At 66.7% G+C, this 27,852-nt stretch overlaps 1 protein-coding gene across 1 annotated transcript; it reads left to right on the forward strand.

Annotated features, from left to right (window-relative positions):
• Nucleotides 1-1,093: 1,093 nt before the first annotated feature.
• PLCH2 (phospholipase C eta 2) lies at nt 1,094-27,710 on the forward strand (the record flags this gene model as incomplete). Its single annotated transcript, XM_079698497.1, has 22 exons — nt 1,094-1,217; nt 4,017-4,163; nt 5,958-6,264; nt 6,358-6,562; nt 9,920-10,090; nt 11,585-11,678; nt 11,832-12,035; nt 12,316-12,436; nt 14,063-14,234; nt 14,628-14,735; nt 15,746-15,904; nt 18,341-18,427; nt 18,771-18,853; nt 19,224-19,321; nt 19,437-19,619; nt 20,004-20,111; nt 20,796-20,920; nt 20,995-21,079; nt 21,428-21,574; nt 21,989-22,068; nt 24,205-24,502; nt 25,996-27,710. 22 exons carry the CDS (start codon nt 1,094-1,096, stop codon nt 27,255-27,257), a joined length of 4,368 nt encoding a protein of 1,455 aa, XP_079554623.1. The 3' UTR covers nt 27,258-27,710.
• Between the last annotated feature and the right edge of the window lie 142 nt (nt 27,711-27,852).

Below are 27,852 nucleotides of genomic sequence, written 5' to 3' on the forward strand. Positions count from 1 at the left end.
CAGGTCGGTCATGAGCAGGGCAGCTGGCCCAGGCCAGCCCAGCCTCTGGGGGCAGAATGCTGTGAGGAATGTGCCCCCTCCACTGGGAAAGGTCAGTCTTGGGGGCTGGTCCTTGGGGACTGCGGCTGCATGCCAGGGGCCTGGAGCTGGGTGACGGAGACAAGGAGGGCTAGACCCAGGCTTGGGGACCTGCACCCTTCAGCCAGTGCTGGTAGTCGCAGCAGAAAGGGGCCCAGTAGGCCCAGGGTCGCCCGTGGGCCAAACAGGCCTGGCCAGGCAGGCCCGCCCAGCTTGGCTCTCGGGCGCCAGCCCACGGGGAGCTGGGTGCTGGGGGGCAGGATACTACTGCTTCCGTCCCACCTCCAGGCCCACTGGGACTTCAGGAATCCACTCGGAGTTTCCCTGGAGTACGAGAGATGTGGGGTGAGATCAGGGCCTTCTCCTGGGGCACAGGCTGGGATGCAGCAGAGCATCCAGCCTGCGGAGGGGGGTAGGGAGACCCCCTGGTAGGGCCTGAGAGTGCGCCCCAGTGGGTGGTCCCATGAGGACCATCACCCCAGGCCTTAGAGCTGTGGTCTTCAGGTCCCCGGGGAGACCACCTGTCTCTCCTGCCTGTCGTTACTCAGCCGGGGCGTGGGGGCTGGTGGCCTGGGGCCTTGGTCGACACTGCCACCTGCCTGGTCCCCTCCCGGTCCCCGGCCGGGAGTTCCCTTGGCCTAAATCCTCTGGCCAGCTGGGCTGGATCCAGGCTTGGATTAGCGCAGGGGATTGGTCAGAGGGTGGGCGGGGCGGGCAGAGGCCCCGCAGCTTCCCCACCTCAGGCCTGGGGCGTTGCTTCTCCTGGGACCCCTCTGTGGTGGGTGGGCTGGCTCGGGGGCCATCGGGGACAGCAGGTGAGAGGCCAATGCCAGAGGCGCCTGGGAGCAGCCCTGCGGGGGCCTCGGTGGGCAGTGACGGGGAGGAAGACGCCGAGGAGAGAAGGGGGCCCCGTGGAGCCCCCGGGCTGCCTGCCACCGCCTGACCTGCCGCTGAGGTGGGGCGGGGGCTGGCCCTCTCTGGCCTCCGTGAGCCCACCCCTGGCCATCATCGGGGCATGTCTGTCCCCTGGCCATTTACCCCCAGCCGGACCAAGGCAACGGTGGCCTGCCTGGCAGAGGCCCTCCTCTGGGTCGGCGGCAGCGTGGCTGTGTCCCCGCAGTGGCAGCTTGGCCTGCTAGGTAAGGGAGCAGCCTGGTCTGGTCATCTGGGGCGGGGCCGGTCTGCTCCTCCCTGGCTAGAGCCCCGCCCAGGCCCAGGGTCACTGGGCTCAGGAGCGGGGCGGGGGGCTGCTCCTGGGGCTGTGAAAGGCCTGGGGGCTCCCACCCCACCTCCATGCAAACCTGTAGCCTCCTGACCCCTCGGGTCTCCCTCTGGGGATCATGGGGCTCCGGCAGCATCCCCCGGTGCGCCTGTCTGACCCCACCTCCCGCTCAGGGCCTGGAGGCTGAACCCCAGGCGGGCAGTGGGGAAGGAAGGGGTGGGGGAGTCAGGGGTAAAGGAGGGGCCGGGGCCACGGTCCTGGTGGATGTGCGGCTGGACACTCTCTGAGGGGGTCCCTGTTACTTTGGGGGGCAGTGGCACCTTCAGCCCAGGTGTGGTGAGGCCAGCATGCTGGTGCCAGACATGTCGGCCCTTAGAGGCCGGCAGGGTGCCCGTCACTGCGGTGAGACTCTGGAGGGTACAGTGTCCGTCCTCGTGGGGCCGGCCCACGGAAGGCCCCATTCGGGTCCGCCCGCCCCTCCGGCTCTCTGTTCCAGCTGGTGGATGGGGCCTGGTCCAGGTACCACCTTCCAGAACCTGGTTCTAGGTCTCTGGGGCCCGTCCCTGTCCCCATCCCCAGCCTCCCCCCTCCCCCCTGCTACCTGTGTCCTGGCAGCCACAACACGTCTTTACCTCCCGATGTCTCCCCTGGAGCCCAGCCTCCTTGTGCACGGCTCCCCACTGCGCCCCCCACCCAAGGCCTGCAGTTCAAGGTCAGAGGTTGGCTTCCTCTGAGAAGCCCTCACTGCCTGTTCCCTCGGGCTGACGCTGCCCACGGGCCTCCACAACACCACCCGAGGGTTCCTCATCGGGGGGACCTCGTGGGGTAATTACTTGGTGCTTCACCAGATGGTACTTCCTGGGTCCCGGGCTTTCTGTAGGCAGTTGTGAAGGGCCAGAGGGGGGCCAGGACAGACCTGTCCCTGGGACTTCTGGAGCCTGCTGCCTCTCCAGCCTGGCCAGCCACGGCCTCCCCTGGTACCTGGGAGACATGCAAGCTGCAGACAGGAGGCTGAATAGATGGAGGAGGAGGAGGGGAGGAGGAGAGGGGAGGGGAGGGGAGGGGAGGGGAGGGGAGGGGAGGAGAGGGGAGGGGAGGAGAGGGGAGGGGAGGAGGAGGGGGAGGGGAGGAGGAGGGGAGGAGGAGGGGAGGGGAGGAGGAGGGGAGGAGGAGGGGAGGGGAGGGGAGGAGGGGGAGGGATTGGGAGGGAAAGGGAAGGGAGGGGAGGGGAGGGGAGGGGAGGGGACTAGGGGAGGGAGGGGAGGGGGAGGAGGAGGGGAAGGGGAGGGGGAGGAGGAGGAGTCGAGGAGGGGAGGGGAGGGGAGGAGGGGGAGGAGGAGGGGAGGAGGAGGGGAGGGGAGGGGGAGGAGGAGGGGAAGGGGAGGGGGAGGAGGAGGGGAGGAGGAGAGGGGAGGGAGGAGAGGGGAGGGGAGGAGGGGGAGGAGGAGGGGAGGAGGAGGGGAGGGGAGGGGGAGGAGGAGGGGAAGGGGAGGGGGAGGAGGAGGGGAGGAGGAGAGGAGAGGGGAGGGGAGGAGGGGGAGGAGGAGGGGAGGAGGGGGAGGAGGAGGGGAGGAGGAGAGGGGAGGGGAGGAGGAGGGGAGGGGGGAGGGGAGGGGAGGGAGGGATTGGGAGGGGAGGGGAGGGATTGGGAGGGAAAGGGAAGGGAGGGGAGGGGAGGGGAGGGGGGAGGGGAGGAGGAGGGGAGGGGGGAGGGGAGGAGGGGAGGGGGGAGGAGGAGAGGGGAGGATTGGGAGGGGAGGGGAGGGGAGGGGAGGGATTGGGAGGGGAGGGGAGGGATTGGGAGGGAAAGGGAAGGGAGGGGAGGGGAGGGGAGGGGGGAGGGGAGGAGGAGGGGAGGGGGGGAGGAGGAGAGGGGAGGATTGGGAGGGGAGGGGAGGGGAGGGGAGGGATTGGGAGGGAAAGGGAAGGGAGGGGAGGGGAGGGGAGGGGAGGGGACTAGGGGAGGGGAGGGGAGAGGCAGTGGGGCCCCCTGGGGGAAGGTGTGGGGCCTTGGTCTCGTGGAGCCTCCTCCGTGGCCTCCGGGTGGATGTGTGTGGTGCCACCCTTGTGGCGCGTGTGAGGAGGGCGGCTTTCCTGAAGATGCCACGGGAAGGGGATGCAGGCTCTCAGGAGTGCCTGCAGCCGGGCCAGTGAGCCAGGCTGGGCATCGTGGGGGGCTGCCTGCATGCCGCCCACCTGGGTCCACCCTGTGCCTGGCCCGGGACCTCGTTGCATAGCAGCTCCTGAGAGCGGGCTCGGCCACCCATGCCTGTGTCCTCTCGTGTGTCGTAGCCTTTGGGGCAGGTCATGGTGGTGGAAGGGGGTGGGTGGGAGGTCGCTGAAGCAGGGTAGAGCTGGGGGGTGGGCAGGGTCCCATCTGGGACCTCGCCTGGCCCTTGGGCCGCAGGACCATCGGGGAGGCCAACAGGAGCCTGGCTGCGCAGAATCGGTCCGATTCTCTGTGTGGACTCTGGCCTTTGATCAGGGTCCCAGATTGGATCTGTGACCTGAGCCAGCACCTGGGGCCGCAGGCAGGCCTGGGGTCTGAGTTTGGTGCCCTGGTGGGTGGGTGGTCTCTGCACCCCCTTGAGCATGTGGGGGGTGGGGCTGAGGCTGCGATGAGCACAGAGGGGCTGCTGCAGCGCTCACCGGCACCCCCGTCTGTGTCTGTCTGTCTGTGTTGGTCCGTCTGTGTGCCGGGTCGGCGGGCCACCAGTGGAGCGATGTATGAGCGCCATGCAGGCGGGGACACAGATGGTGAAGCTCCGTGGCAGCTCCAAGGGCCTGGTCCGCTTCTACTTCCTGGATGAGCATCGCTCCTGCATCCGCTGGCGGCCCTCACGCAAGAATGAGAAGGCCAAGAGTGAGTGGGGTGGCCCTGGGTGGGGGAGCGGTGGGCAGGGCAGAGCCCCCAGACCAGCACCCAGCGGGGCAGAGGACCCTCCCAGAGCAGCCACTGGGCAGCTGAAGGGGCAGCAAGACCCTGAGCCCTGGAAGTCCCCAGGCCTGGCCCATGGGCTCAGCTGGCCTTGGAGATCCTCGGGGACATCTGGACGCAGTGGGGTGAGGGCCCTGGCCCTGCTGCCCACCTAGCAGAGCCCTCTGGGACTCAGTGGAGGCTGAGTGGCCCCAGCACCCAGCCCTGCACCGGATGCTGAGATGGGCTGAGAGGCAAAAGTCCTCCAGTCTAGCCGGGGAGATAAGACCACTCATGAGCAGAGAGAGAGACCCTGCTGGGCACCCTGAGGGCATGACCCCGGGTGCGGTGCCGGATGCTGGCCCAGGCCGCCTGGGGTGTGAGCAGCTGACAGGCGTGTGGAGGCTGCAGAGCTGTCTGGATGGGTGGTGGCGGGTAATGAGCTGTGAGGATTTGGGCAGGGACCAGGCTGGGGGTCCAGGGGGTCAGGAAGAGACACATGGGTCCTTACAGACGAGAGAGGGGACTTTACGGCCCCTCCTCTGGCTTTGGTGACTGGAGAGACGCAGGTGTGCCGGGGCAGGGCCTCAGCCCCGTGGTTGCTAAGGGCACTGCTGCCACCACGGGGCCCAGGAGAGAGCCATGCTGTGGAGCCCCCTGGGAGGGTGTCTTGGAGGAGGGGGCTGGGACTGCCCTGTGGGCCCCGGGGAGGTGGAACCGCCACTGGCTGCTCAGGCAGGAGCCCCTGTGCTCCATCCGGAGCGCCTGCTCTGTGCCAGGCACTGTTCCCAGCACTGGGCATCCTTTGGGAACTGAGCCGCCATGAAGCTGGTCTTCTGAGTGCGAGGTGGGTGACACCACCTAATGCTAGGACAACTTCATATCATGCTGAGTGACGAGAAGAACACAGGACGGCAAACAGAGGGGAGCAGCCGGGTGGGGGTCGTGGAGGCCCCTCTGGGGAGGGAGTGACAGGGCAGAGACCAGCAGGCTAGGACGGGGGGAGACCAGGGGCTCTGGCCGTGGAGGGGTCCCCAGGAGGGAGGAACAGTGTGGGGGCAGCTGTCTCCTGACTGTCAGCGCCCCCTAATCTGGGGGCCCAGAACCCCCACCCCTGCCACGAACGTGCGTGCGCACAGGGAGCTGGGGAAGCGGGAGCTCCCAGGGAGGGGGTAGTGGGGGCAGAAGACGGAAGGACTCGCGCACCCTTCACTGCGCGAGTGGGGAAGCCCCATCGTTACTGCCCCGGACACGGTAACGTCCAGGGTGGTGCCGAGCCTGCCGCCGGGGGCAGGAGCCGGGCAGGGGGTGCAGGGCTGGAGTCCCTGGCTGTGCTGAGCCCAGGGTGCCTGCTGCCAGCGGGGATGCTGCCCACCTGTGCCCCGACTGCCTGAGAGGGGGCCCTGCCTCAGGCACAGGAACAGACCCTACAAACGCCCTTCTCAGCTCATCTCCTTGCGGTGACTCAGCCTCTGAACAGATGCTCCACGGAGCTGCAGGCGCTGTAGCCAGTGATGAAATTCCTGATGGTGCCTGAGCTGGCGCGCGCCAAGCGGGACCCCGCTGCACCCCCGGCCCCCACCTGCTGGTGCCAGACTTTATTACCGAGGAGGCCCCAGGCTCAGACGGGGCGGGAAACCCCAAAGGGCCCCAGCTGTTGCTGAGAGCAACCTTGGGGCCTGCGGGTGGAGGATGCCTGGCCCCGGGGAGGGCTGTGACCGTGCCCCCCGCCCCCTGCAGTCTCCATCGACTCCATCCAGGAGGTGAGCGAGGGGCGGCAGTCAGAGGTCTTCCAGCGCTTCCCCGACAGCAGCTTCGACCCCAACTGCTGCTTCAGCATCTACTACGGCAGCCACCGAGAGTCGCTGGACCTGGTCTCGCCCAGCGGCGACGAGGCGCGCACCTGGGTCACCGGCCTGCGCTACCTCATGGCTGGCATCCGCGACGAGGACAGCCTGGCCCGCCGCCAGCGCACCCGGGACCAATATCCTCGCGGACGGCGGGAGGGCCCCAGGGACCACCCCTCACTGTCCACCGTGTGGGGCGGGTGAGCCCCAGCTGGCTCACATATTTCGGGAAGTGGAGCTTGGGGGTCTTCCACGCCTTCCTGCCCGGGGAGGGGAGGGGAGGGGAGGGGGAGAGGGGAGGGGAGGGGAGGCGAGGGAGGCACGGCCGGCCTTGCTGCACCTCCGTTGGCCCCTAACTTGGCCCCAAAGTGGCTGAAGCAGACGTTTGACGAGGCCGACAAGAACGGCGACGGCAGCCTGAGCATCGGGGAGGTCCTGCAGCTGCTGCACAAGCTGAACGTGAACCTGCCGCGGCAGAGGGTGAAGCAGATGTTCAAGGTGAGGCCGGTGGGGCCGCCAGGGGTCTCGGGCCCCGAGCGAGGGCTCCTGGGGACAGGTGTGTGTCCGGCAGCAGGCCGGCCCTGTCCAAGCTGCAGCAAATGGCAGGGAAGCAGCCATCCTGCACCTGTGTGGGGCGGCCAGTCAGATGCCCCAAGCTGTCCCCTGTTCGCGGCTGTGCCGGCACCACTGCAGCAGCTCCTGGGGCCTCCCCAGGCTGGCGGACCGGGCATGTGGGCAGGTGCCGGGTCAGCGAGGGGAACCACCCACGGGGCCTGCACCCCACGTCCCACACTGCCCCACGATTCCCCAGACTTAGTGGGGTGCACGGGCCCTGCCTTTTGGGCAGCAGCTCTGGTTACCCACCGCCCAGCCTGTGGTCCCCAGCCACCCCGGTGTTAGCAGTTATGAAAATGCATCCTCAGCTGAGCGGCCGCCTTTATTGTCTGTAATTAGTTTCTCTCTTTGCGGAGCCCCTGCTGGGCCGGGGGAGGAAGGCGGTGTCAGCAGGTCCTGGATCCGGGTGGGGACGGGAGAGCAAACGCCACCCTCACTCAGGCCTCACTGTCTTGCTGCCACCAGGGAGACACACACACACACACACACACACACACACACACACACACACACACACACACACACACACACACACACACACACACACACACACACACACACACACACACACACACACACAGAGCCAACCGCTCCACGAGGCTCGGCCCCCGGCTGCTCCCTTCTGGGCTCTCATGAGGGACGGGAGGTTGTGGTTGGCTGGAGGAAGGGGAGCTGGCGGCTCAGAGCACGTGGATCCGTGCGTGAACGGCGGGGGCGGGGTGGTGTGAGCAGGATGCTCTCGGACTGCTGGGTGAGGACTGGGGGGCCCACAGGGCCCCTCCTGAAGGCCCCAGCGGGACAGAGCCTGCCTGGGCCGTGAGGGGCCGGCAGATAGCTCAGGCCCGCAGAGCAGCCCCACCGTTCCCTGCCTGCCCTGCTTCCAGGGGCAGCTCAGGGGTCAGCAGTGCCTTCCAGAACGGTGAGGCTGTGTCAGGGGCTCAGATTGGCCTCGGAGGCAGGACGAGAGACGAGTGCCCCCCACGGAATGGGTGCGAGTGGGCACAGGCTTCTGGGACCTGAAGGTCCACCACCAAGACCTGGCTTGAAAATGCCCCCCGCTGGGAGCTCCGGACAGTCCACGCCCCCTGCCCCTCCTGTAAGGAGGCTGGTCCTCTCCCGCACCCCCTGGGCACAAAAGGGGCTCCCCACAAAGCCCTCTGACCAGCCCCAGGACTAGTGGTGTCTGGGCGCTGTCTAGACTGCTTCAAGGAGGACCTGCCGGTGGGGCCCTGTAGAAAGGCCAGCAGGGGGCTGTAGGCCAGAAACTGCTGACCCCAGACCCTGGGCAGCTCAGCCCCAAGTGGGCGTTGTCCACAGTGGCCCCTGAGCACCTGGACCTTCCTGCCCATCTGCACCGGGCCTTCTGTGGGCGCTCGGGAGCCCAGGGAGGGAGGGCTGACCTCCAGCCAGGCAGAGCGACTCTGATAATTAGTAACAATTTTATGGTCGAGAAATCTCAATATTGTTTCCACTGCCTGGAACTGCCCCAATCAAAGGAGAGGTCTGTATGGTGGGTAAAGAGTGGCTTGAGCGTAATTTCATTAAGCCTAAAATAACCGTGGAACATAGGCCAGGCCGCCCACTGGGCGGCTCTGAGGCCTGGCCCAGCAGCACAGCTCCGGCCGGCGTGTGCTTTCACCCGCTGCGGTTTCCCTTTGTGGAGAGGAGAGCGGCTGCGTGACCTCATTGGAGGCGTTTCTGGGGCCGAGGGCTCAGAGCCGCCTTTCCGGCCCCTGAGGGCCTCGTCATCACAAAGCATTTTCAGCTACCACCTCGGCATGCTGCCCAGCTCGGAGCCTGCGGAGAGGCCAGATCACCCTGCAGGTGGACACTCAGCAGATGGGCATCTCTGCCCAGCTGCAGCCACGGCCCCTGGGAGGGCTACCAGCCGGCCTCTGTCCCGAAGGGGCCCTTTGACCTGCAGTGAGTGCCCTGCCCGGGTCTGTCTCACCAGCTCTAGACACAGGGCTGCCCCCAAACCTGGCACAGACACAGGGGTCCTCATCTGGCATCCACTGGCCCCGTGCAGGTGGCCCTGGACTGGGCCCCTCTTACCAAGCTGGCCCTGTCCTGGCCTTGGTGTGAGCACCCGGCATGGGCACCCGGGTCCTGGAGGGAGATGCTCGGGCTGTGCTGGGCGCCCACCTAGGGGCCAAGCCACCGGGCCGGGGCAGGCAGGGCAGCCTTCCCAGGAGCCCTAATCTCTCCAGGGCCAGGGACATGGGGGTGGCTGTGGCCTGCACCTGGCTCGCTGGTGATCCTTCTGGTTCAGAGGGGGCCTCATTCCCATCTCCAGCCACCCCAGATCATGTGGCCATAGGAGAAAAGACAATGCAGACGCCCCGAGAGGCTGGCGTGCACTGCTATCCGTGGTGCTGAACCTGGTGTCTCTTTTTGCCAGGCAGTCGCCCCCGCCCCCCGCCCCCCACCCCCCACCCTGCTCACCGGGCTAAGGACCCAACCTCGGCACTCGGGGTCTTGAGCACCTTCCACGTGGCCCTTCTGGCCCAGCTCCAGGGACCCCCATGACCTTGTAGCCCCTCAGGCTTCCTAGGGGCAGCCTGGCCTCCATCACTGGGTGCCCTTGTCCTCTGGGTCTGTCCCTGGCCTTGGCCCTTGGTGTCCTCAGCAGGTGCTCCCTGAGTGAGTGAATTCATGAGGGAGTCTGTGGTCTCATTAGCAGCCTGGTGGGTTTGCCTGGGGGGTTCCTGTGGGTATTGTGTGAGCTGCTTTCTGGGCAAAATGAGGACAGTGGCTGAGACCAGCGTCCTCTCATCTCTGCTGTGCCAGCCAGAGTCTGGGATTCCTACATGCCCGGGGGCCCTCTGCTTTTCTAATCAATGGATGGCCAACCCTAATTACAGATCACAGCCCAGTGTAGGCATTAACTCCTGGGTGGGGTGTTGTTGGCTGCAGGGTGGGGTATTTCTCCAGGGTGGGGTGACTTTGCTGGGTTCAGATGCAGGTTGACCTTGGAAGGCTCGGAAAGAGGAAGGTGGGGTGAGATCTGTGTTAACGGGTCACTCGGTGGCTTCTTGGTGGGAGAGGCGAGGGGGAGCCCAGTGAGGACGCCGGGGCCGGGCTTGGGGAGCACTCATGAGCCCGTGACCTGGGCAGTGATGCTGGAAGGGGGAGGGGTGATTCGACTCAGGGTTGACGGAGGAATGGGGAGCTTGGAGGCACCCTTGCGGTTGAGGCCCAGGATGGGATGTGAGGGGACCCGGAGGCCTTGCGTTACAGGAAGCAGACACAGATGACCACCAGGGGACACTGGGCTTTGAGGAGTTCTGTGCCTTCTACAAGATGATGTCCACCCGCCGGGACCTCTACCTGCTCATGCTGGCCTACAGCGACCACAAGGACCACCTGGACGCCGCTGACCTGCAGCGCTTCCTAGAGGTGGAGCAGAAGGTGAGGGTCCCCAGCGGGAGCTGGGCTCCTGGTGGCGGTGGCCTCACCTCGGCCTCCCGGGGCATTTGAGCCCGTCCACAGTGTGGCTGAGAGCTTGGGGAAGTGTGGGCACCAGTCTGGCATTCGAGGCCCACTTACTGGACCTGCCTCGGTTCCTAGCACGGGCCAGCCGCCAAGCCGGTGGGGAAGGAGAGTGGCTCAGCCCTGACCGTGGCCCCCCCGGAACTTCCAGAGGGGAGCCCGCGCTTGACCTCGGCCCCGACATTAGTGTCGCGCATCTCCTGGCCTAGGTCCCTTGGCCCAGCCTTCAGGCCTGGTCCAGCCACGTGGGTCTGGCCGGCTCCCACCCCCAGGGCTCTGGGCCCATTGCCAACTCACTCCAACATTTGTCCAGCAGACGTGCAGGTGCCTCTGGGTGCCAGCAGGGTGTGCCTGCCCACTGTCCTCGGCCCCAGGCCGCCCCATGCCTCCTGAGAGGCCAAGTGCTCCCTGGGCACTGCCTAGCTGAAGCTCAGGGTCCAGAAGCTCAGGGGTCTGGACCCCTCATCCCGGGCCCGGGTTGGGGAGGGGAAGGCCACCCCCTGAGGGGACAGCGCTCCCACAGGGGGGCTCGGACCACAGACAGCGTGGGTGCGGCTACTGTGGGCAGCACCAGAGTGAGGCTGAGGGGCCGCTGTTCCAACAGGGGTGGAGGGAGGGAATGTGGCCCGGGCTGGGATGGGCAGACCTGACCCGTTGCTCCCTGACCTTTGCCCTAAGCTCTACAGAACTCTTCCTACCTTCTGGGGCCAAAGCTGTCCACCGGCTGGGTGGTTTGAGCCCTGGCCTCTGACTCTGGGCCTCCTGGGTCCACAGCTGCTCCGAGCTCTGACCCCATTTGCCCCTCCCCCCCACTACATACCCATCCCCCCATTCCTGGGGACGTCCAGGTAGCCCCGCTGGTGGGCCTGCCTCTGGGAGCGGGGGCCTCCTGGGGGCTGCACCGTGGGGCCTCTGACACACGGGTCCAGCGATGGGCGAGGCCACCTTGGGCTCGGCTGCCACGGGCAGCTTTCTCGCGAGGGACTTGGGGAGGTGACAGGAGGGGCCAGGTGAGCCCCCTGGGCTCCTCCCAGGTGGGACGTGGCCCTGGACCTCCTGCACCTTCTCACACCAGGCCTCGTTCCCTGCCAGCCCACCCTGGTCCACGGCTCTCGAGACCCCTAACGCAGCAGCGGTGGCGGGTGGCCCGGCTGATGCTGCCAAAGACGCCTCCCCTGCCAAGGGTCCTCAGTCAGCACCAGCTCTTCCAAACCCAGGGGACCCTCTGTAGTCTGCGGGTCACTGAGTCCCAAGTCTCATGCCACTGGGGGTGGCCAGTGAGCCCCGCAATCGGGGGAGCACGCCGCAGGGAACAGGGCCTCAGCCTTGCGTGGTCAGCGCCCGTGCACGGAGGCGGCCCACGGTGGGGCTGGAGATGGGCCAGCCTGGCCTCAAGCCCTGGCTCTGGCCTAGATGACGGGCGTGACCCTCGAGAGCTGCCGCGACATCATCGAGCAGTTTGAGCCGTGCCCGGAGAACAAGAGTAAGGGGGCGATGGGCATTGACGGTGAGTGGGCGCCACGCTGGCCCAGCTGCGCTGCCAGGTCAGCGGGGGGCGGAGGGGTCCACGCGGCATGGGGGCGGGTGGTCCCGAGACGAGCCCACGGCGGGGCTGGCACATGGGGCTGAGCCCCTCACCCCCACCCTGCTCCCCCAGCAGGTTTCACCAACTACACTCGGAGCCCCGCCGGCGACATCTTCAACCCGGAGCACCACCGTGTACACCAGGACATGACGTGGCCGCTGAGCCACTACTTCATCACCTCGTCTCACAACACCTACCTCGTGGGCGACCAGCTCATGTCCCAGTCGAGGGTGGACATGTACGCCTGGGTCCTGCAGGCCGGCTGCCGCTGCGTGGAGGGTGAGTGCTGGGGCTCCGGGACCCAGCACGCCCCTCGGCCCCGGGGGCCGGGCCTTGGCCGCGGGCTGACGTCTTCTGTGGGAGGGCGGGGTGGCCCCGAGGAGCCCTCCGGAGCCTCTGGGCACGGTTTCTGCCCTCTGCCTGGCCGGGGCTGGGATAGGTCTCTCCTGGTGTTAACTGTGGAGCAAGAGGACCGACTCTGGTTAGTGTTCATGGACTGTGGGTCTCTGGGCATTGGTGGTCCGGCCCCTGGAACCCACTGAGGCCTGTCTGCCTACAGTGGACTGCTGGGATGGGCCTGACGGGGAGCCCATTGTGCACCATGGCTACACCCTGACCTCCAAGATCCTCTTCAAAGACGTCATTGAAACCATCAATAAATACGCCTTTGTCAAGAACGAGTGAGTGGCTGGGACTGGGGGGCGCTGGCCCGGGGGTTGGGGGGGAGGGGCTCAAGGGCCTCTTCCTGCCCCTGCTGTACATCCTTTCTGCGGAGCCGTGCAACGCTTTGGCGGCTGGTTTCTTGTTGAGGATGAGGGGCAGGGGAGGGGCGGAGGAGCGGCGGGGCGGTGGATGCAGGAGCAACAGCTGGGCCAGGCAGGGCGCGTGTGTCGGCGGCCCCGGGCCACAGACACCTGGTGTCAGACGCCTTCGACAGTGGTGGCTCTGGCACTAATTGCCCTTAAGAAGTTACTCTGTGTCCAGACTCAACTTGCTGTCACTCAGGACGGCTGTAGACACTGTTGAACAAAATCCAGTTTGGTTTCTGGAAATAGAAGGCTGCCTCCCCACAGTTACCCTGGAGTCTCAGCTCAGTGAGGCCCACAGGTGGGAGGGAGGAGCTAACTGAGTGAAGGACCGGGGAGGGGAAGTGAGACAGATTTAAGAACTAGGAACAGAGGTGCCCCTCCGGGAAGACCTGGCACAGGCTCTGTCTTGGAAGGGAGTGGGAGTGAGGGACCTCTGCAGGACCTTCTGGCCTCTGGAATTGCAGGTGGGGGGGCGTCTCAGGGCAGGGGGGCTGGGACACACGGGTCTCCCGTAGGTGCCAAGGAGCCAGGGGCCTGCTGGGGTCTCAGGACGGGGCTTGCACCTCCCATGCCAGCATAATCTTTGTGGGCACAAGGTTCTCCCCCAGGCCTCGGTTCCCTGACTGGGAAATGGGGACGGGAGCACCTTTGCCCCAGGCCGTTCTTCTCCACATCGCAGGACTCACCCATCTCTTGCTCTAGTTTATGACTTCTAGGTCTGGGTCATTTACATTTTCTAAAAGGATTATGTTGCTTTTGGGCAAAAATCCAAGTAAATGTGCACATGACTGAAAAAATAAATCAAACAACTGAAGAACTTATCATGAAAATCCCCACGCTGCACTCCGCATTCTGCACCACGTAGGTAATAATGATGTTCCCCCCAGATGGTGTGTACCAGGCTATGTCTCCTTCCTTACTGGGCCAACGTTGGGCCCCAGGGCCATGCACAAGACCGTGTCTCCAGTATCTCGGTGAATGGGATCATCTTTCTCACAGTCTATCCATTGCTCCACATTGCACCTCAGTGTAGTCCACAGCATTTTTTTTTCTGGCTGTGCTGCGTGGCTTGTGGGATATTAGTTCCCCCACCAGAGGGGAACTAACCCTAACCCTGGGCTCCCTGTGGTGCAAGCGCAGAGCCCTAACGCTGGACCACCAGTGGGGTCCCCCGCGTCATTTTCAAACCATGACTTGCTTGAACGTTTCCTTCTGTTTTTCCTGGAGTTTCTAATCGTCTTTGTTATTTTCTTATTGGGAGAAGAAGTACATGTCTTCTTTACCCATCCCTAAGGTCTCCCAGTTCCTTTCCCCCACACTCACTCGCTTTTGAAAGCCATTGGTGGGCCCCCTCCCAGAGTGGCTGGCAGCCCCGTCTATCCTGGGCTCCTGTGAAGATTCCTCCTCATTCAGTGGTGCAGGTGACCTGCAGTCCTACATAGGTGAGACCTAGCCTTCCCCTGGCCTCATTCTGCGCCTTCCCTCTTGGGGCCACAGGTATCCGGTGATCCTGTCCATCGAGAACCACTGCAGTGTCGTCCAGCAGAAGAAGATGGCCCAGTATCTGACTGACATCCTCGGGGACAAGCTGGACTTGTCATCAGTAAGCAGTGAGGATGCCACCATGCTACCCTCTCCTCAGATGCTCAGGGGCAAGATCCTGGTGAAGGTGAGCCCCTGCCTGCCCCTCCTGGGGCCAGCATCCTGCTGAGCCTCTGACCTCCGACCTCTAACCTGCAGTCAGGTCAGGGGCAAGGCCCTGCTCCAGACAGGCTGGGGTTCCACACCATCTGTGATAGATTTGAGGGGTCACAGCAAGCCCTGCCCCTGACCTGGCCTCCATCTCCCCATGGCGATCAAGCAATTTGGGGCCTTTGGCATGCACACCCGGGCATGTCCCCCCCACGCTGCTGCTGCAAGGATGGGTGGGCCGGCCCTGCCCCCGGCCTGAGAGCCACAAGCCAGCTTGGGAAAGGCTCCTACGCTTTGCTGCTGCTCCTGTGGGTGCCGGCCCCCCAGCACTTCCCACAGGGCCCCTGCCGAGGTCCCCCTCCTCCCCCAGGGCAAGAAGCTCCCGGCCGACATCAGCGAGGATGCTGAGGAGGGCGAGGTGTCTGATGAGGACAGTGCAGATGAGATTGATGACGACTGCAAGCTCCTCAACGGGGATGTGAGTGGGGGTGGGGGGTGTTGGGGGCCGGGGGAGCTGCAGCCCCGAGCAGCCAGCTCAAGCCTTGTTGGGGCATGGGGCAGATTCTGAGGGTGATTTGCAAAGCTGCCAGGCTGCTGGGCATGCACTCGGCCTGGGCCAGCGGGGGACCCCCTGCCCACCCCTCCACACAGGACACGAACCCCGAGTTCCCAGCTAGCGGCTGTCACCTCTTCTCAGAGAGTCGCTGGGACCAGGGGCAATGCTGCGAGGCTGAGGAGTCCACAAGGGCTTTGAGCAGCCAAGGGGTAGGCGGGGATGGGAGGGGGACTCTCTAATTAGCGTCTTCCCTCTTCTGGGTACCGCCAAGGTATTATTTCTCCCTGAGGGGCCATCGGATGGGAAAACAATTGTGCAGCTGGCTAATTGTTTTAGAAAGCCCTGAGGCAGTGGATTCCTCCCGCTCCGGGTGGGTTTGCACGTTTCCCTGCCTGGCCAGGGGTGATAGTAAACCCTCTGTCTGTGGTGGCCACCTTGCACCCACTCCAGCCTGGGCATGGGGGTGCCCAGATGCCCAAGGCCCAGGCCCTGCCTGGAGGGTCCAAGTTGGTCAGGGCCACACTGGGGGCTGTCCCCACCCCGTCCATCTCCTTGAGGCGCACGGTGGCTGGTGGTGGGTTCCCAGATCCTGAGCTGCTGAGCGGCTCTCAGAGCCCAGAGTGGCCACTGGATGCCCGGTGAGAGGTCCACTTGGTCCCGCGGGCAGCATCTGAAGGAGACAGGTGTTAGAATCAGATGGGCCTGGGCTCAGGGCCTGCTCGGCCCTGTTTGAGGCCCCGGGACAAATCACATGCCGGGACGCACAGCAACGTGATGTAGGAGCGAGCCTGGGGCCAGCTCCAGGCGTGAGCTGGAGCTCACATGGGGCGAGCGTGAAGTGGTGCTGGCCCTGCCCGAGACTGGACGCTGTCCCCGCTGCTGCCCGCAAGCTGGGGACCGAGGCCAAGGGGCTGGCCGTCCGCCTCTTTCAGGCCTCCACCAACCTGAAGCGTGTGGAAAACATTGCCAAGAGGAAACTGGATTCCCTAATGAAGGAGTCAAAGATTCGGGACCGTGAGGACCCCAGTGACGTCACCGCGGCCACGCTGCCCCCGCCTGGCAAACGCGGGCACAAAGCAGAGGCCACAAAGGTGAGAGCCCCGAGGCCGGCGGGGTCGGCCTGCAGCTGGGGGAGGGACCAGAGCGTGAGGTTTCTGCATAGCTGCACGCACACACCACGCACACACACCTGCCCCCCCAAACCTGCACACACGCACACACCTGCACACACACACCTGCACACACATGCCTGCCCACATACACACACCTGCACACACGCACACACCTGCACACACACACCTGCCCACATACACACACACCTGCACACACACACCTGCACACACACGCACACCTGCACACACACATACCTGCACACACACACACACCTGCATGCATACACACACACTGCCTCTGGTGTACCTCTCCACCCCAGATCCTCCAGGAGCTCACACTTGGCTCTTCCAATTCTCATCATGAGGGACCCTCAGCTGTCACCCTGTCACAGGCAGATGGCCAGGGAGGGGCTGCCCTGTTTGTGTGGCTAACAGCCTGTCCCCTGGAGGCCTGCGACAGCTCCTCTAGCCCACACCCTCCCTGCCTGTGGGCAGGAGCAGGCTGGCAACCCCCAGGGCACCTGCAGCTCCTTGCAGAAGAGGATCTGGGCGTGGCCTGGGGGGTCTGGTGGTGACAGGGAGGGGCTCCAGGCTCTCAGAGCCGAGTGAGTCCTGGGCAGCTGTGCAGTCCCCGGCCCGGAGGCCCTCCAGCTGCATAGGGAAGGGCCGCTGAGCTCTGGGAAGTTCCTCTGTGGGGGCCGTCAAGGCGGACGTGAAGTATATGGGGGCTGGGCCAGTGCTGCTGAGCAGTTGTGGTGCTGTCTGGAGGGGCCGGCAAACACTGGAGATGGCCACATCAGCTGAGTGGCCTGAAAGCCGGCGCCCTGCGGGGGCTGTGATGGGCAGGGCAGCTGGCCTTGGGGCCAGGAGGGTGCCGGTTGGCCCCGCAGACCCCATTTTGCGAGCACGAGGCCCATCAGGCGCTGTGTCCTGGTGGGAGGGGCTGCCCACACCCCCTGAGGACGGCAGGCGGGTGCTGCCTCCCCTGCTGAACTTGGGGTGCGCACGGTGGCAGTGGGTGACAGCAGATTCTGGCTGTGGCCATAGCACTTCTCCAGGATCTGGGCCTGCAGGCGCCTCTCCGCGCTTGTGCCCAGATTCAGGGGTGCTCGTGTGCTGGGTGACCGCGGGGTGTAAAGAGCCAGGAGGTGTGTCACCCCTGCCGGCTCCTGACACGCCGTGAACACGGCTTCCCGTGCCTCTGCCAGCTCGTGGGTTTTCTGAGCGCCTACGTTGCTGTGCCTTGGGCTCTGGACCAGCGCCCCTCGGGGCAGCCAGCCAGCGGGTGGGAGACAGCACTCCCCAGGGGGTGGCGGAGGGGGTGGGGGTGGCCCCGTGGCCGTCCCGACCCCTCTGCCCTCCTTGGCCGGGCCTGGGGGCCTCACATCTCCTGCTCGGCGACCGGAACCCAGACCTGAGGGGCTCTGCTCATTTTCTGGGTGAGGCCAGCGAGCCAGGCAGGGGCGTGGCCGAGGGAGGCGTGTGTGCGCAGGGGCGCCCACAGGGGGGTGCGTACAAGCTCGCGTGGGTGCACGCAGGGTGCGTGTGCAGATATGTGCAGATGTGTGTGCCCCTGGCTGAAGCCCCTCCTTGACAGGGAACCTCGGCTGCGAAGCCAGCTCCCGCCCTGGTGGGCACGTCCTGAGCAAAGTTGGGAGAGTTCGGGGGCGGGGGGGGCATCTGTGGAAGGGGCTGGGGGCGGCTGGTGATGGCTGTGACGAGGGACCTCGGGGACGCTGGCACAGACTCCCAGCCGCTCCAGAGGTGTGACTGAGCTTCAGGATGGATGAGAGCTTCGTGCCTCGGCCCCAGAGGGGGAGGGACAGGCCGGGGTGCCGCCAGGACCGGGGGTCCCTTGGGTGGGGGCAGCCGCCAACGCGCATGTCCTGTAACAGCAGCGAAGAAGCTGGCCCTGCAGCCTCAGGAGGTTCACCGTGGCCCCGTGTGCGATCGGTAACGGTAAATGGCCACAGCCTAGGGGACTGTCTAAGTAGGTAATAGCTTTGCCGCTGCAAGAAGCAGGCGGGGACTCCTGAGCTGCGGGATCCCCGTATGAGGATTACCTAAGCGGGCTCGCCAAGGAATGTTCCAGACACACAAGCGGCATTTATTAGGCCGTCACCATCCATGGGAAAAAATCAGGACTAGGCACTCGATGAGTTTCGAATGGCACATCGTGGGGAGCCGATACGGGCGCGCGAGCGGGCACTGTTCTCAGGCCTCTGCTCTCGGCACCCCGGGGGGCTGGATCAGTGGCCAGCCTGTGCCCCGGCTCCCCCCTTCCTCCACGCCCCTCCCAGCTCCCTCTCTTCCAGGAAGGCGGCCCAGGGCCTCTGGGAGGAGCTGCCCATCCCAACCCACGGTGGAGTCTGAGGCTGGGCTCACCCCACCCCCGCTGTCTGTCTCTCCTCCCAGGCCGAGGAGGACGTGGAGTCTGGGGAGGAGGCCGGTACCAGCAGACAGAACAGCCGGCTCCTCGTGGGCAGCTTCTCCAAGCGCAAGGTCTGCCGGGCTCCCGGGTGGGCTCCCTGCCCCCATGTGCCCCAGCTGTCCCTGCGCCAGCCAGAGTTGGGGGTTCTCCTCCAGGACCGAGGGCCTCTGGGATTCCTGGAGCCCTGGTTGGGGCCGGATGGAGCAGGGGCCTCGATGGCCCTCCCCTGGTCCACACTGGTCGATACCCAGAGTGCAGGTCACCCAGGGCCCGGGCCAAGCAGGGCACTGCAGAGGAGGGGGGCGCCAGGACCCCGGGGCTGCAGGCCCTTCCCTCGCAGCCTCCTGGCCTCTGCAGACGGCGCGCCTGAGCCTGGGGCTCCACCAGTCCTGACTGTGCCCTGGCTCTGCACAGAAAAAGAGCAGCAAGCTGAAGAAGGCAGCCAGCGTGGAGGAGGGGGATGAGGACCTGGACTCCCAAGGCAGCCAGAGCCGAGGGTCAGTGCCCTGCCTCCATGCCGGGCCCTTGAAGAGGCACCGCGGCAGGAAGTGCTGAGACTGTTGTCCTGGCAACAGTAGGCGTCAGATGCGCAGGCTCAGGGACCCGCACGGTGGGGAGTGGCCGTGGGGGCCCAGGGCAGGGACCCCGGGGTGCAGGGCCAGACTGGACAGCGCGGGTCCCTGTGCTCGTTCCTGTAGCAGCTGTCGCGGTCGGCCACCTGCCCCCTCCCCCAGTGTCACCTCTCAGCACGTCCACCGCATGTCCCGACGCCTGGAACACAGGGGCATAGTGGACGCCTGATGGACGCTCCCCGGAGCCTGAACAGGGAGGCGTGCGACCCAGGTCCTGACCCCACCCCTCCCGCAGGGCCGCCCGGCAGAAGAAGACCATGAAGCTGTCCCGGGCCCTCTCAGACCTGGTCAAATACACCAAGTCCGTGGGCATCCACGACGTGGAGATGGAGGGTGAGGGGCCCCTGGGTGAGGGGCTGCTGGGTGTGGGCCCCTGGGTGGGGGGAGCATCGGGGCCCCGGGGGGGTTGCTGACCCGGTGCCCTGACGCCGCCCGTCTCACCCGGCAGTGGCGTCCAGCTGGCAGGTGTCTTCCTTCAGCGAGACCAAGGCCCAGCAGATCCTGCAGCAGAAGCCGGCCCAGTACCTGCGCTTCAACCAGCACCAGCTCTCTCGCATCTATCCCTCCTCCTACCGAGTGGACTCCAGCAACTACAACCCGCAGCCCTTCTGGAACACCGGCTGCCAGATGGGTGGGTGCCGGGGCCTGGGGCGGCCGGGCTGGTGAGGGGGTGCAGCCGGGTTCTCCGCGGCCGCTCTGCTTGCCCTTGGCTCTGGAGAACCTTCGCGGCATCCAGCCAACTTCACCAGGATGGCGCCGGGGCGGGGGCCACTGGGGCGGGGGCCTTAGGACCCCAGGGCAAGGTGGGAAAGACACAGGTGCGTCCAGGCTCCTCAGGTGCGCGGGGCCGCTGTGCTGGCTCTGCGGGAAGTCCTGCCGGGACGCACGGCCCTGGTCGTGCCCGATGTGAGCCCCAGGGCCCCTGCTCACATAGTGGACGCGGGCTCACGGGCAGCGGCGGGGCGGGACACATGGGCTGGGCGCTGAGCCGGTCACCTCACGTCCTTCCCCACAGTCGCCCTGAACTACCAGTCGGAGGGGCGGATGCTCCAGCTGAACCGGGCCAAGTTCAGCGCCAACGGCAGCTGCGGCTACGTGCTCAAGCCCCAGTGCATGTGCCAGGGTGAGGCTGCGGGCCCGGGACGGGGACACGGGGGTGGGGGCTGCTGCACGGAGGTGGCAGGGGGCGGCCACGGCGAGGCCACCTGTTGGGTCAGGCTGGGGCACAGGGAAGTGCCGCCAACCTGCCGGGCATCTGCGGCCCCTCCCCACCCTGCCCCAGTGCGAGGGTCCCCGGGCGAGGTGCCCTTGGGTGAGGTCTGCCTGGCACTTCCTCCCTTCTTGGTCACCTCAGTTTTCTCCCCGGTGTGCTGAAAACGACTTGTGGGTTTCTTCCCATCTTAATCCTAACCCATCCTCCCACGTGCCTCTTGGCTTGTGCTGTGCAGCGTTTATCTGCAGTGGCCTCTTTGAGTTATCGACGTGCACAGCCCCAGGCCCCCCACCCTGGACCCTGTCCCCGGGCACCCGGACCCCCACCCAGAGGCGGTGTGGCCTCGCGCTGAGCCCCCGTGGTCCACCTGTGGGAGGAGTGAGCTGGGCCCACATCATGGGGAGGCCACAGAGGTGACCGGCCTACGGCCCCCGGCGCCCACCCCTGCCCTGGAAGCCTGCTTCCCCTCCCCTCCCGCACCCGGGGCTCCCATCCAGTGGATGGGGTGGAGGTGGGCGTGGATGCACCGGGGCTGCCCCGGGAGCCGGGGGTGGGTTTGCCCTGCCCGCTCAGCCTCACCCCGGCCCCTCTCAGGCGTCTTCAACCCCAACTCCGAGGACCCTTTGCCTGGTCAGCTCAAGAAGCAGCTGGTGCTTCGGATCATCAGTGGACAGCAGCTCCCCAAGCCGCGGGACTCCATGCTGGGGGACCGAGGGGAGGTAGGAGGGAGGTCCTGGGGGGCCGGGGAGGGCCGGGGCGTGGCCCGGGGGTGCCACCCTGCGCTGTGTGCCAGATCATCGACCCCTTCGTGGAGGTGGAGGTCATCGGGCTCCCCGTGGACTGCAGCAAGGAGCAGACGCGCGTCGTGGACGACAACGGTGAGGACGCGGGAGGGCCGGGGGCGCCCGGAGGCCAGCCTGTGCCCCGAGGCCCCGTCACAGCTCCTGTGCTGGTGACACCAGTCTGACCGGGAAGGGAAGGGTGAGGGCCACCGCCTGTGACCCACATAACTGTCCAGGATGCCCCCTCGGCTGGACGCCCAGTGACAGCCGCCTGGCCTTCCGGGGTTGCTTCTCTCAGCTGGTGGCCAGCCCAGGAGGAGGTGCTGGGAGAGGGCGTGGGCCCACGTGGCCTCCAGGCTGGAGCTGTGGTGCGGACGGGACCGGCCTGTCTGAGAGGTGGGGGCGGGGCAAAGGTGACAGACACCTCCTCCTGGTGGCCTCCAGGATTCAACCCCATGTGGGAGGAGACCCTGGTGTTCACGGTGCACATGCCTGAGATAGCGCTGGTGCGCTTCCTCGTCTGGGACCACGACCCCATTGGGCGTGACTTCATAGGCCAAAGGACGCTGGCCTTCAGCAGCATGATGCCAGGTGGGCAGGGGGCCGGGGGGGGTCGGGGAGGGCAGAGACCTGGGCCAGTGCCCCCCGTAGCGCGTCCCCCGCAGGCCAGCAGAGGACGCCAGGACGGGGTGGGGCTCAGCTTCCTCCTGCGCGTTGCCTCCTACCACGGGTGGGCCTGGGGATACCGAGGGGGCTGAGGAGGAGGGTTCAAGGCCACGGCCCTGTGTGGCCAGGGTGGGGGAGGGGAGCACCAGCTGCGGAGCCCCTTAGCCCCCAGAAGGTGGTTGCTCTGCAGGAGACAGCAATCCTGGCAGGCTTCCTGGAGGAGGCAGACTCCCCAGGGCCAGGCTCACAGGTTGTATTCAGGGCTTTGGGACCTTTAAGTAGAGTGTGGGGGACGTGGGTGGGTAGGAGCCGTGGTGAGCATGACCCCGGCTGTTTCAGGCTATCGGCACGTGTACCTGGAGGGGATGGAAGAGGCCTCCATCTTTGTCCACGTGGCCGTCAGTGACATCAGTGGTAAGGTGAGTGCCACCTGCAAGGTCACTTGCTGTTGGGAAGGGGTGCCCCAGCCCCCCCCACCCCCCACCGCATCCGTGTCCCTGGGGCCATGAGGCCTAGTGGTTACCTTGATGGGCCTGTGTCTCCATCCACGAAATGAGTGGCCGGGGCCCCCGGGCGCGCCTCTATGTCCCGGGGCCAGTGTGGCCACCAGCATATGGAAGCCATGGCCCTTCCTGGGCAGCCCCGGCCCCTCCCATCTCTCCTGAGCCTCCCCTTCTACTGCCCGGGGCCCCCTGGTTCTCTGTCCCCCCTTGAAGGCGTCTGCCTGGCTTTGCCCCGTCCCTCACCTGCTCCCAGTACATTTGCCCCACACGGGGTCTCACTCTGACTTCCCCAGTCTGCAGAGCCCAGGGGTCCCTCGTTCTAAGTTTGGGGCCTAGCAAGGCTGCACGCGGTGGTCTGTCAGGCACACACGCGGGTCCACGTGGCTTCCGGCACTAACCGTCTCTCTCCTACCGTGTTCCTCGGCCCTGGGTGCCGCCGATGGAGGCCCCGCAGGCCTCCCAGCTCCGTTGTGCATCCGTGGTTGCCCTGTCGGTCCTGTGTCTCCGTCTCCGCGCTCCACGCCTGCTTTTGGTGTCTCACAGCCCCACTCTGTCTCTTTGGTCTTGCAGTGGGCTTCTGTATGTCCAAAGTCTACTTTTAGAAGCACGGCCCTGTTAGGAGCTCAAAGGTACCCCAGCACGGGGGCGGCGTGGCCTGCCCGCCCCCCACCTGCATGCTCAGGCCACCCCATTAGCCTCCGTGAATTCCTGGTAGCATTTTGGAGACTGTCAGCTCATGTGACACGGGTCGGGACGTGGTTCCGGGTCCCCTGGGCCATCCTCAGGCACAGAGCAGCATTTACGAGGCAGGTCCAGGACTTCAGCCGGGCCTCCTGTGTGTCCGCCCCGAGGTCTGGCCCATCTCCTCCTGCCCTGGGCCTTTCCGACTCCTGCACCTCCCCCACGCCCTGCCCTGCCCTGCCCCCCACCGTGTCCGGTCCTCCAGCCGCCGGCCCTCCCAGCACCCGTACCCTCCCCCTCTCCCCACCCTTCCCTCTGTGCTCTGCCTGCCTGTGTGCCCCTCTGATCTGTCTGTGCTTCCGCGCCCAGTGCTGGAGGGAGAGGGTGGGTGGGGGGGGCGGGGCTAGATCCCAGGGACCAGGAGCTCCGAGCTTGAATTCTGGACCTTCTTCTAAATGACTTTCTAGCCAACTTTGACCAAATTGCTCTGGATTTGGGATCTTGAATCAGACAGCTGATTCAAGTGCTGGCCACTAACGCCTCTGCCCAGATGTGCCCCCGTGTCGCGGGGACCGTGGCTGTCTCCAGGGTCTCTGCATGTGAGGACCCTGCCGGCCTCTCCGGGGTTGACCCAGGCACGTGCCAGCCGGTCCTGGGGACACTGGCTTCCTTCCTTAGGCCGGGAGGCTGCGGGGAGAGGCCTTGTAGGGGCCTCCCGGGCCCGGCCATCTGGGAAGGACTGCCTGGCAGGCATCTGGAAAGGCTTCCCGGAAGAGGCAGCACCTCCAGGGGAGAGGGCCGGGCAGGAGTATGGGTGAGCCGACCGCGGGGCTGCACCTGGCTGTGCTTGCTTCCTCGGCCACGGTGCCTGGGGGCGGGTGGGAGCGGTGCTGCTCTGTCTGGTTCACACCCTGTCTTGTTCTCCACACCAGGGCCACCCTGGGGGCCCCATGCCAGCCTGCCCTGCCAGAGCTGGGGCCCCAGGGGCTGGAGGGGTGAAGAGTGCAGTGGGCACAGGGCTGGGGTCCAGGTCTCTGCTTGGGAGACCCTGGGGAGGCCTCCCCGTTCCAGCACTCCCTGGCCACCTGCCCTGAGAGCCACAGACCGTCCTCCAGCGCCCACTCCCTCCACCCTGGTGCAGGCAGGCGCCGTCCACGCTGTGCTGAGGCCACAGCCTCCTCCGCCCCTGGTAGAGCCTCCCTGGAGACTGTCCTCCTTACACACAGCCCTGAGTGGTGCCCCCAGCGAGCCGGCCCGTCGGGCCGCAGCAGGCTCTCCTGGGCCACGGCCTCCGGAGCACAGCTGGATGGGGCTGGGCAGTCTCCGGCCCCTGGTGCCCAGCTGTCGGCTATGTATCTCCTTCTCTTGCAGGTCAAGCAGGCTCTGGGCCTAAAAGGCCTGTTCCTCCGAGGCCCAAAGCCCGGATCCCTGGACAGTCATGCTGCTGGGCGGCCCCCGACCCGGCCCTCTGTTAGCCAGCGGCTCCTGCGGCGCACGGCCAGTGCCCCAACCAAAAGTCAGAAGCCAGGCCGCAAGGCCTTCCCAGAGCTGGTCCTGGGTCCGCAGGACGTGGGCTCTGAGGGGGAGGCCAGCGACGCAGCACCCTCCAGCCCCGGCCCCGCTCCCGAGGCCCCGGCCCTGGAGGAGCCGGGCAGCCGCAGCCCTCGAGGTAAGGCACCGGTGGAGAGGAGCCCGGTGCAGGTGCGGCCCCCGCAGGCCCCCGAGGGCCCTGGGCCTGCCAGGATGGCCACCACCTGCATGAAGTGCGTGGTGGGCTCCTGCACCGGTGAGGACGCTGAGGGCCTGCGGAGGGGGCAGCTGCCCAGCCCGGGGCCCGAGGGCAGGCACGCGGCCATCAGCCAGCAGCCCCGCGCCTGGGCGGGCTCGCTGGGGGCCCCGCCCACAGCCCCGGGGAGAAGCAGAGGGGCCCCCAAGGGCCCTGGGTCCCAGCAGCCGGGGCCGGGCGGCCGCGGCTTCGTGTCCTCGGACTCCAGCAGCCCAGGCAGCCCCGAGGGGAACCCCCGCTGGCCTGAGGGCGCCCGCAGGCAGGCAGGGGCCCCGCAGAGGGAGATGAACGCCCTGTTCGTTCAAAAGCTGGAGGAGATTAGGAGTAAGTCCCCCGTGCTCTCCACCGGTAAGCCCAGACGCTCCTCTGCAGTGTCCCCGTGGTGGCTCCCACGCTGCCCCCGCATGGCCTGGCTGGCGTCCCCACTGTGCTTCTGTGTCCAGAACCGTGGCCTCCGTGTGTTCACTGTGCCTTCGTTTCCTTGCTCCACTGGCTGGTCCCATGGGCCCCTCAGCCCCCAGACCCCCGTCTGACCATGATTTGCCCTGCAGGCCCCCGATGCCCCCCAGGGGCTGGGAAAGTGATTGCGGCTCTGGCTGCAGCCGTCCTCACCCCGGGCTGGGGACTGGGGAGTCCGAGCCGGGTCTGCTTGCCGAGGCCTGCAGCCCAAAGGGTGGCCTCTGGAGACCAGCCCCAGTGCCCGGGCCGAGCCTCCCTCCCTGGCCTGACCACCAGGGCCCGGGGGCAGCTTCCAGGCCCTCCTCCTGCCTCCCCCTGCCTGGCCCCTGGCCGGCACCGCAGTCCTCTGGGGAGTCTGGCCTGGGTTCCTGGCTGGGGCTCAGAGTCCCGACATAGAGGCCTCTGTTTGCAAAGCGTGAGGGGAGCAGATCGACCGTGGCCCTTGGCCTTGGGGACGCACGTATGAGCAGCTCTGCTCTGGACACCCCCCACCCCGGCCCCAGGGCTGGTCGTGACAGAACTGCCTGTGGCCCCTGGTCACAGGGAGCAGTCCCAGCCTGGGGAGGGCGTGCTGGAAGCTGGGCCATCCTCCCGCTCCCCCTCTGTACCCACCCAGCCTTGCGTCCGTCTGTCCACGGCCAGCCCCACCCCGGCGCTGACCACCCTCTTCTCCTTTCTGTCCCCATGCTGCCTTCCTAGTCAGGGATTGAGCGCGGCCAAGTGCCAGGTAACGGGGCCCGGCCGCGCATGGGCCCTGAGCTGCGCCGGCCCCGGGAGGACCCTGCCTGTGCGCCCAGGCCCATCTCTTCCCCCAGCAGCAGCGGAGCCGGAGGGCAGGGTGGGGGCAGCTGTGAGCACGTGGAGGGGCCTGGAGCCCTGCGGGCGCCCCTGACACCTGCCTCCCCCTCTCCCCGCAGATGCCCACCCCTTCTCCTCCCTGTGCAGCCTGGAAACCATTGCCGAGGAGCCAGCCCGGGGTCCTGGCCCCCCACTGCCAGCGGCCGTCTCCCCCAGCCACGCCCCTGGAGGGCCCCAGTGCTCCTCAGGGCCCAGCACCAGCCCGGCGAGCCCCCCAAGGGCGGCTCTGGGAGCTTCCGGGCCCCTCCAGCTCGGGACCGGGAGCCAAGGGAACACGGAGCCAGCCCCCGAAAGCAGGCGGTGGGCGTGCCACGGCAGGGGCCCTGCTGGGGCCTGCCAGGGGGCCCCCGGTAGCCAGACGGACAGCAGGGGCCACCCCCGGGCTCTGGGCCATGTGCCCAGAAGGGCCAAGAGCGAGGGGCAGGTCCCCTCAGAGTCCCTGGGAGGATGGTGGCCCCTGGCCGGGCCCCGCCCCGTCGTGTCCTTGGATGCCACTGGCAGTGACCAGCTATGGCAGCCGCTGGAGCCAGGCAGCCACTGTGGCAGCGTGTCCTCGTCCTCCAGCCTGTCGTCTGGTGACACGGTCATCGACCTCTCCCTGCTGGGCCTGGGCTTGGGACTTGAGAGCCTCCCAGGGGCCCCAGCGGGACGCCTGCCCCTGTGGCCCTGCTCGGCCTCGGCCGCCTGCCTGGACCTGCCCGCTGTGACCAAGAGCAAATCCAACTCCAACCTGCAGGCTGCTGGCCAGCTGCCTGTGGGGCCTGACGAGCTGCAGCCCCGCCCCCTGGCCCCATGGCCACCCTGGGCCCGCCACCCCCTGGTGGGCCTCCTGGTCTGCACTGTGGCTGCCAAGTCCAAGAGCCTCGGGGACCTGACCGCGGACGACTTTGCCCCCCACGTGGAGAGCCCGGGCCGCGGCCTGGGCCTTGCCGGGGAGAGGCCGGCAGGGCGGGGGGCGCGGCCGGACGCCCTGACGGAGCAGCTGCGCAGCCTCATGGGGTTCCTGAAGGCTGGGGGCATCACGTTGCCCACCAGCGGGGGCCCGGCTGGGGAGCGGGCAGCGGGGGGCCCGGGCTTCCTGCGGCGCTCCTCCTCCCGCAGCCAGAGCCGTGTGCGCGCCTTCGCCAGCTGGGCCCGCCGGGCCCAGGAGCGGCAGCAGCGGCTGCAGTGCCCAAGGGGCCCCCCAGAGGAGGAGCGGGGTACCCCTGAGGGCGCCTGCTGCGTGGGCAAGAGGGCTGTGGGGATGCGCCGGCCCCCCGCCAAGGGCGCTACCAACCAGCTGTCAGGTGCTGCCACCACTGGCCTCCCGCTGAGGCTCTGAGCCGCCCTCCCTGCAGCCCAGGGCTGGGCGGGGCCCGCGTTTGCTCAGGATGCGGAACTGCCGCCCCCGAGGCTGCCCCCCTGTCCGGTGTGGCTGTGCCCCTCCGCCCTGCCCCTCTTCCTGGGATGAAGGAGCCCGCCCTGGGGCAGGGCGGAGTCTTCACGACCTTTTAAGATCCACGTACACAGAGAGAGATATTTAAATTTTTAGAGGCAAAGCTTCTACAATAAGAAAATGGTGCCGTGTCCTTTTCCACTTTCCCCTGGTTTCAGCTGCGGGGCGTGTGCGGGTGCGCGTCTGCTGGGCCCTGCCATGCGAGGCGCCCAGAGTGACCTGGAGCGTGGCCATCCCCGCCCTGACTGCTGGCTTGTTCTGCACACACTCTGCTCTGTACGGGATGTTGTAGACTCTTGTAAACTCCCAAACACAACTCCAATAAACACGCTTGCGCTTGCTCCGAGTGGGCTGCCGGCCCGCTCCCTCTGTGGCCACGTACCCGGTGTTGCTGGGCCGGAACCCAGAAGATGCCCCCCACCCTCTGCCCGCAGATGGCTTGGCTGGACCGCGCCCAGGGTCAGGGCCACAAGCCCCGAAC

The sequence above is a fragment of the Hyperoodon ampullatus genome (genome assembly GCF_949752795.1).
Source record: "Hyperoodon ampullatus genome assembly, chromosome: 2".
NCBI classification, from domain to species: domain Eukaryota; kingdom Metazoa; phylum Chordata; class Mammalia; order Artiodactyla; family Ziphiidae; genus Hyperoodon; species Hyperoodon ampullatus.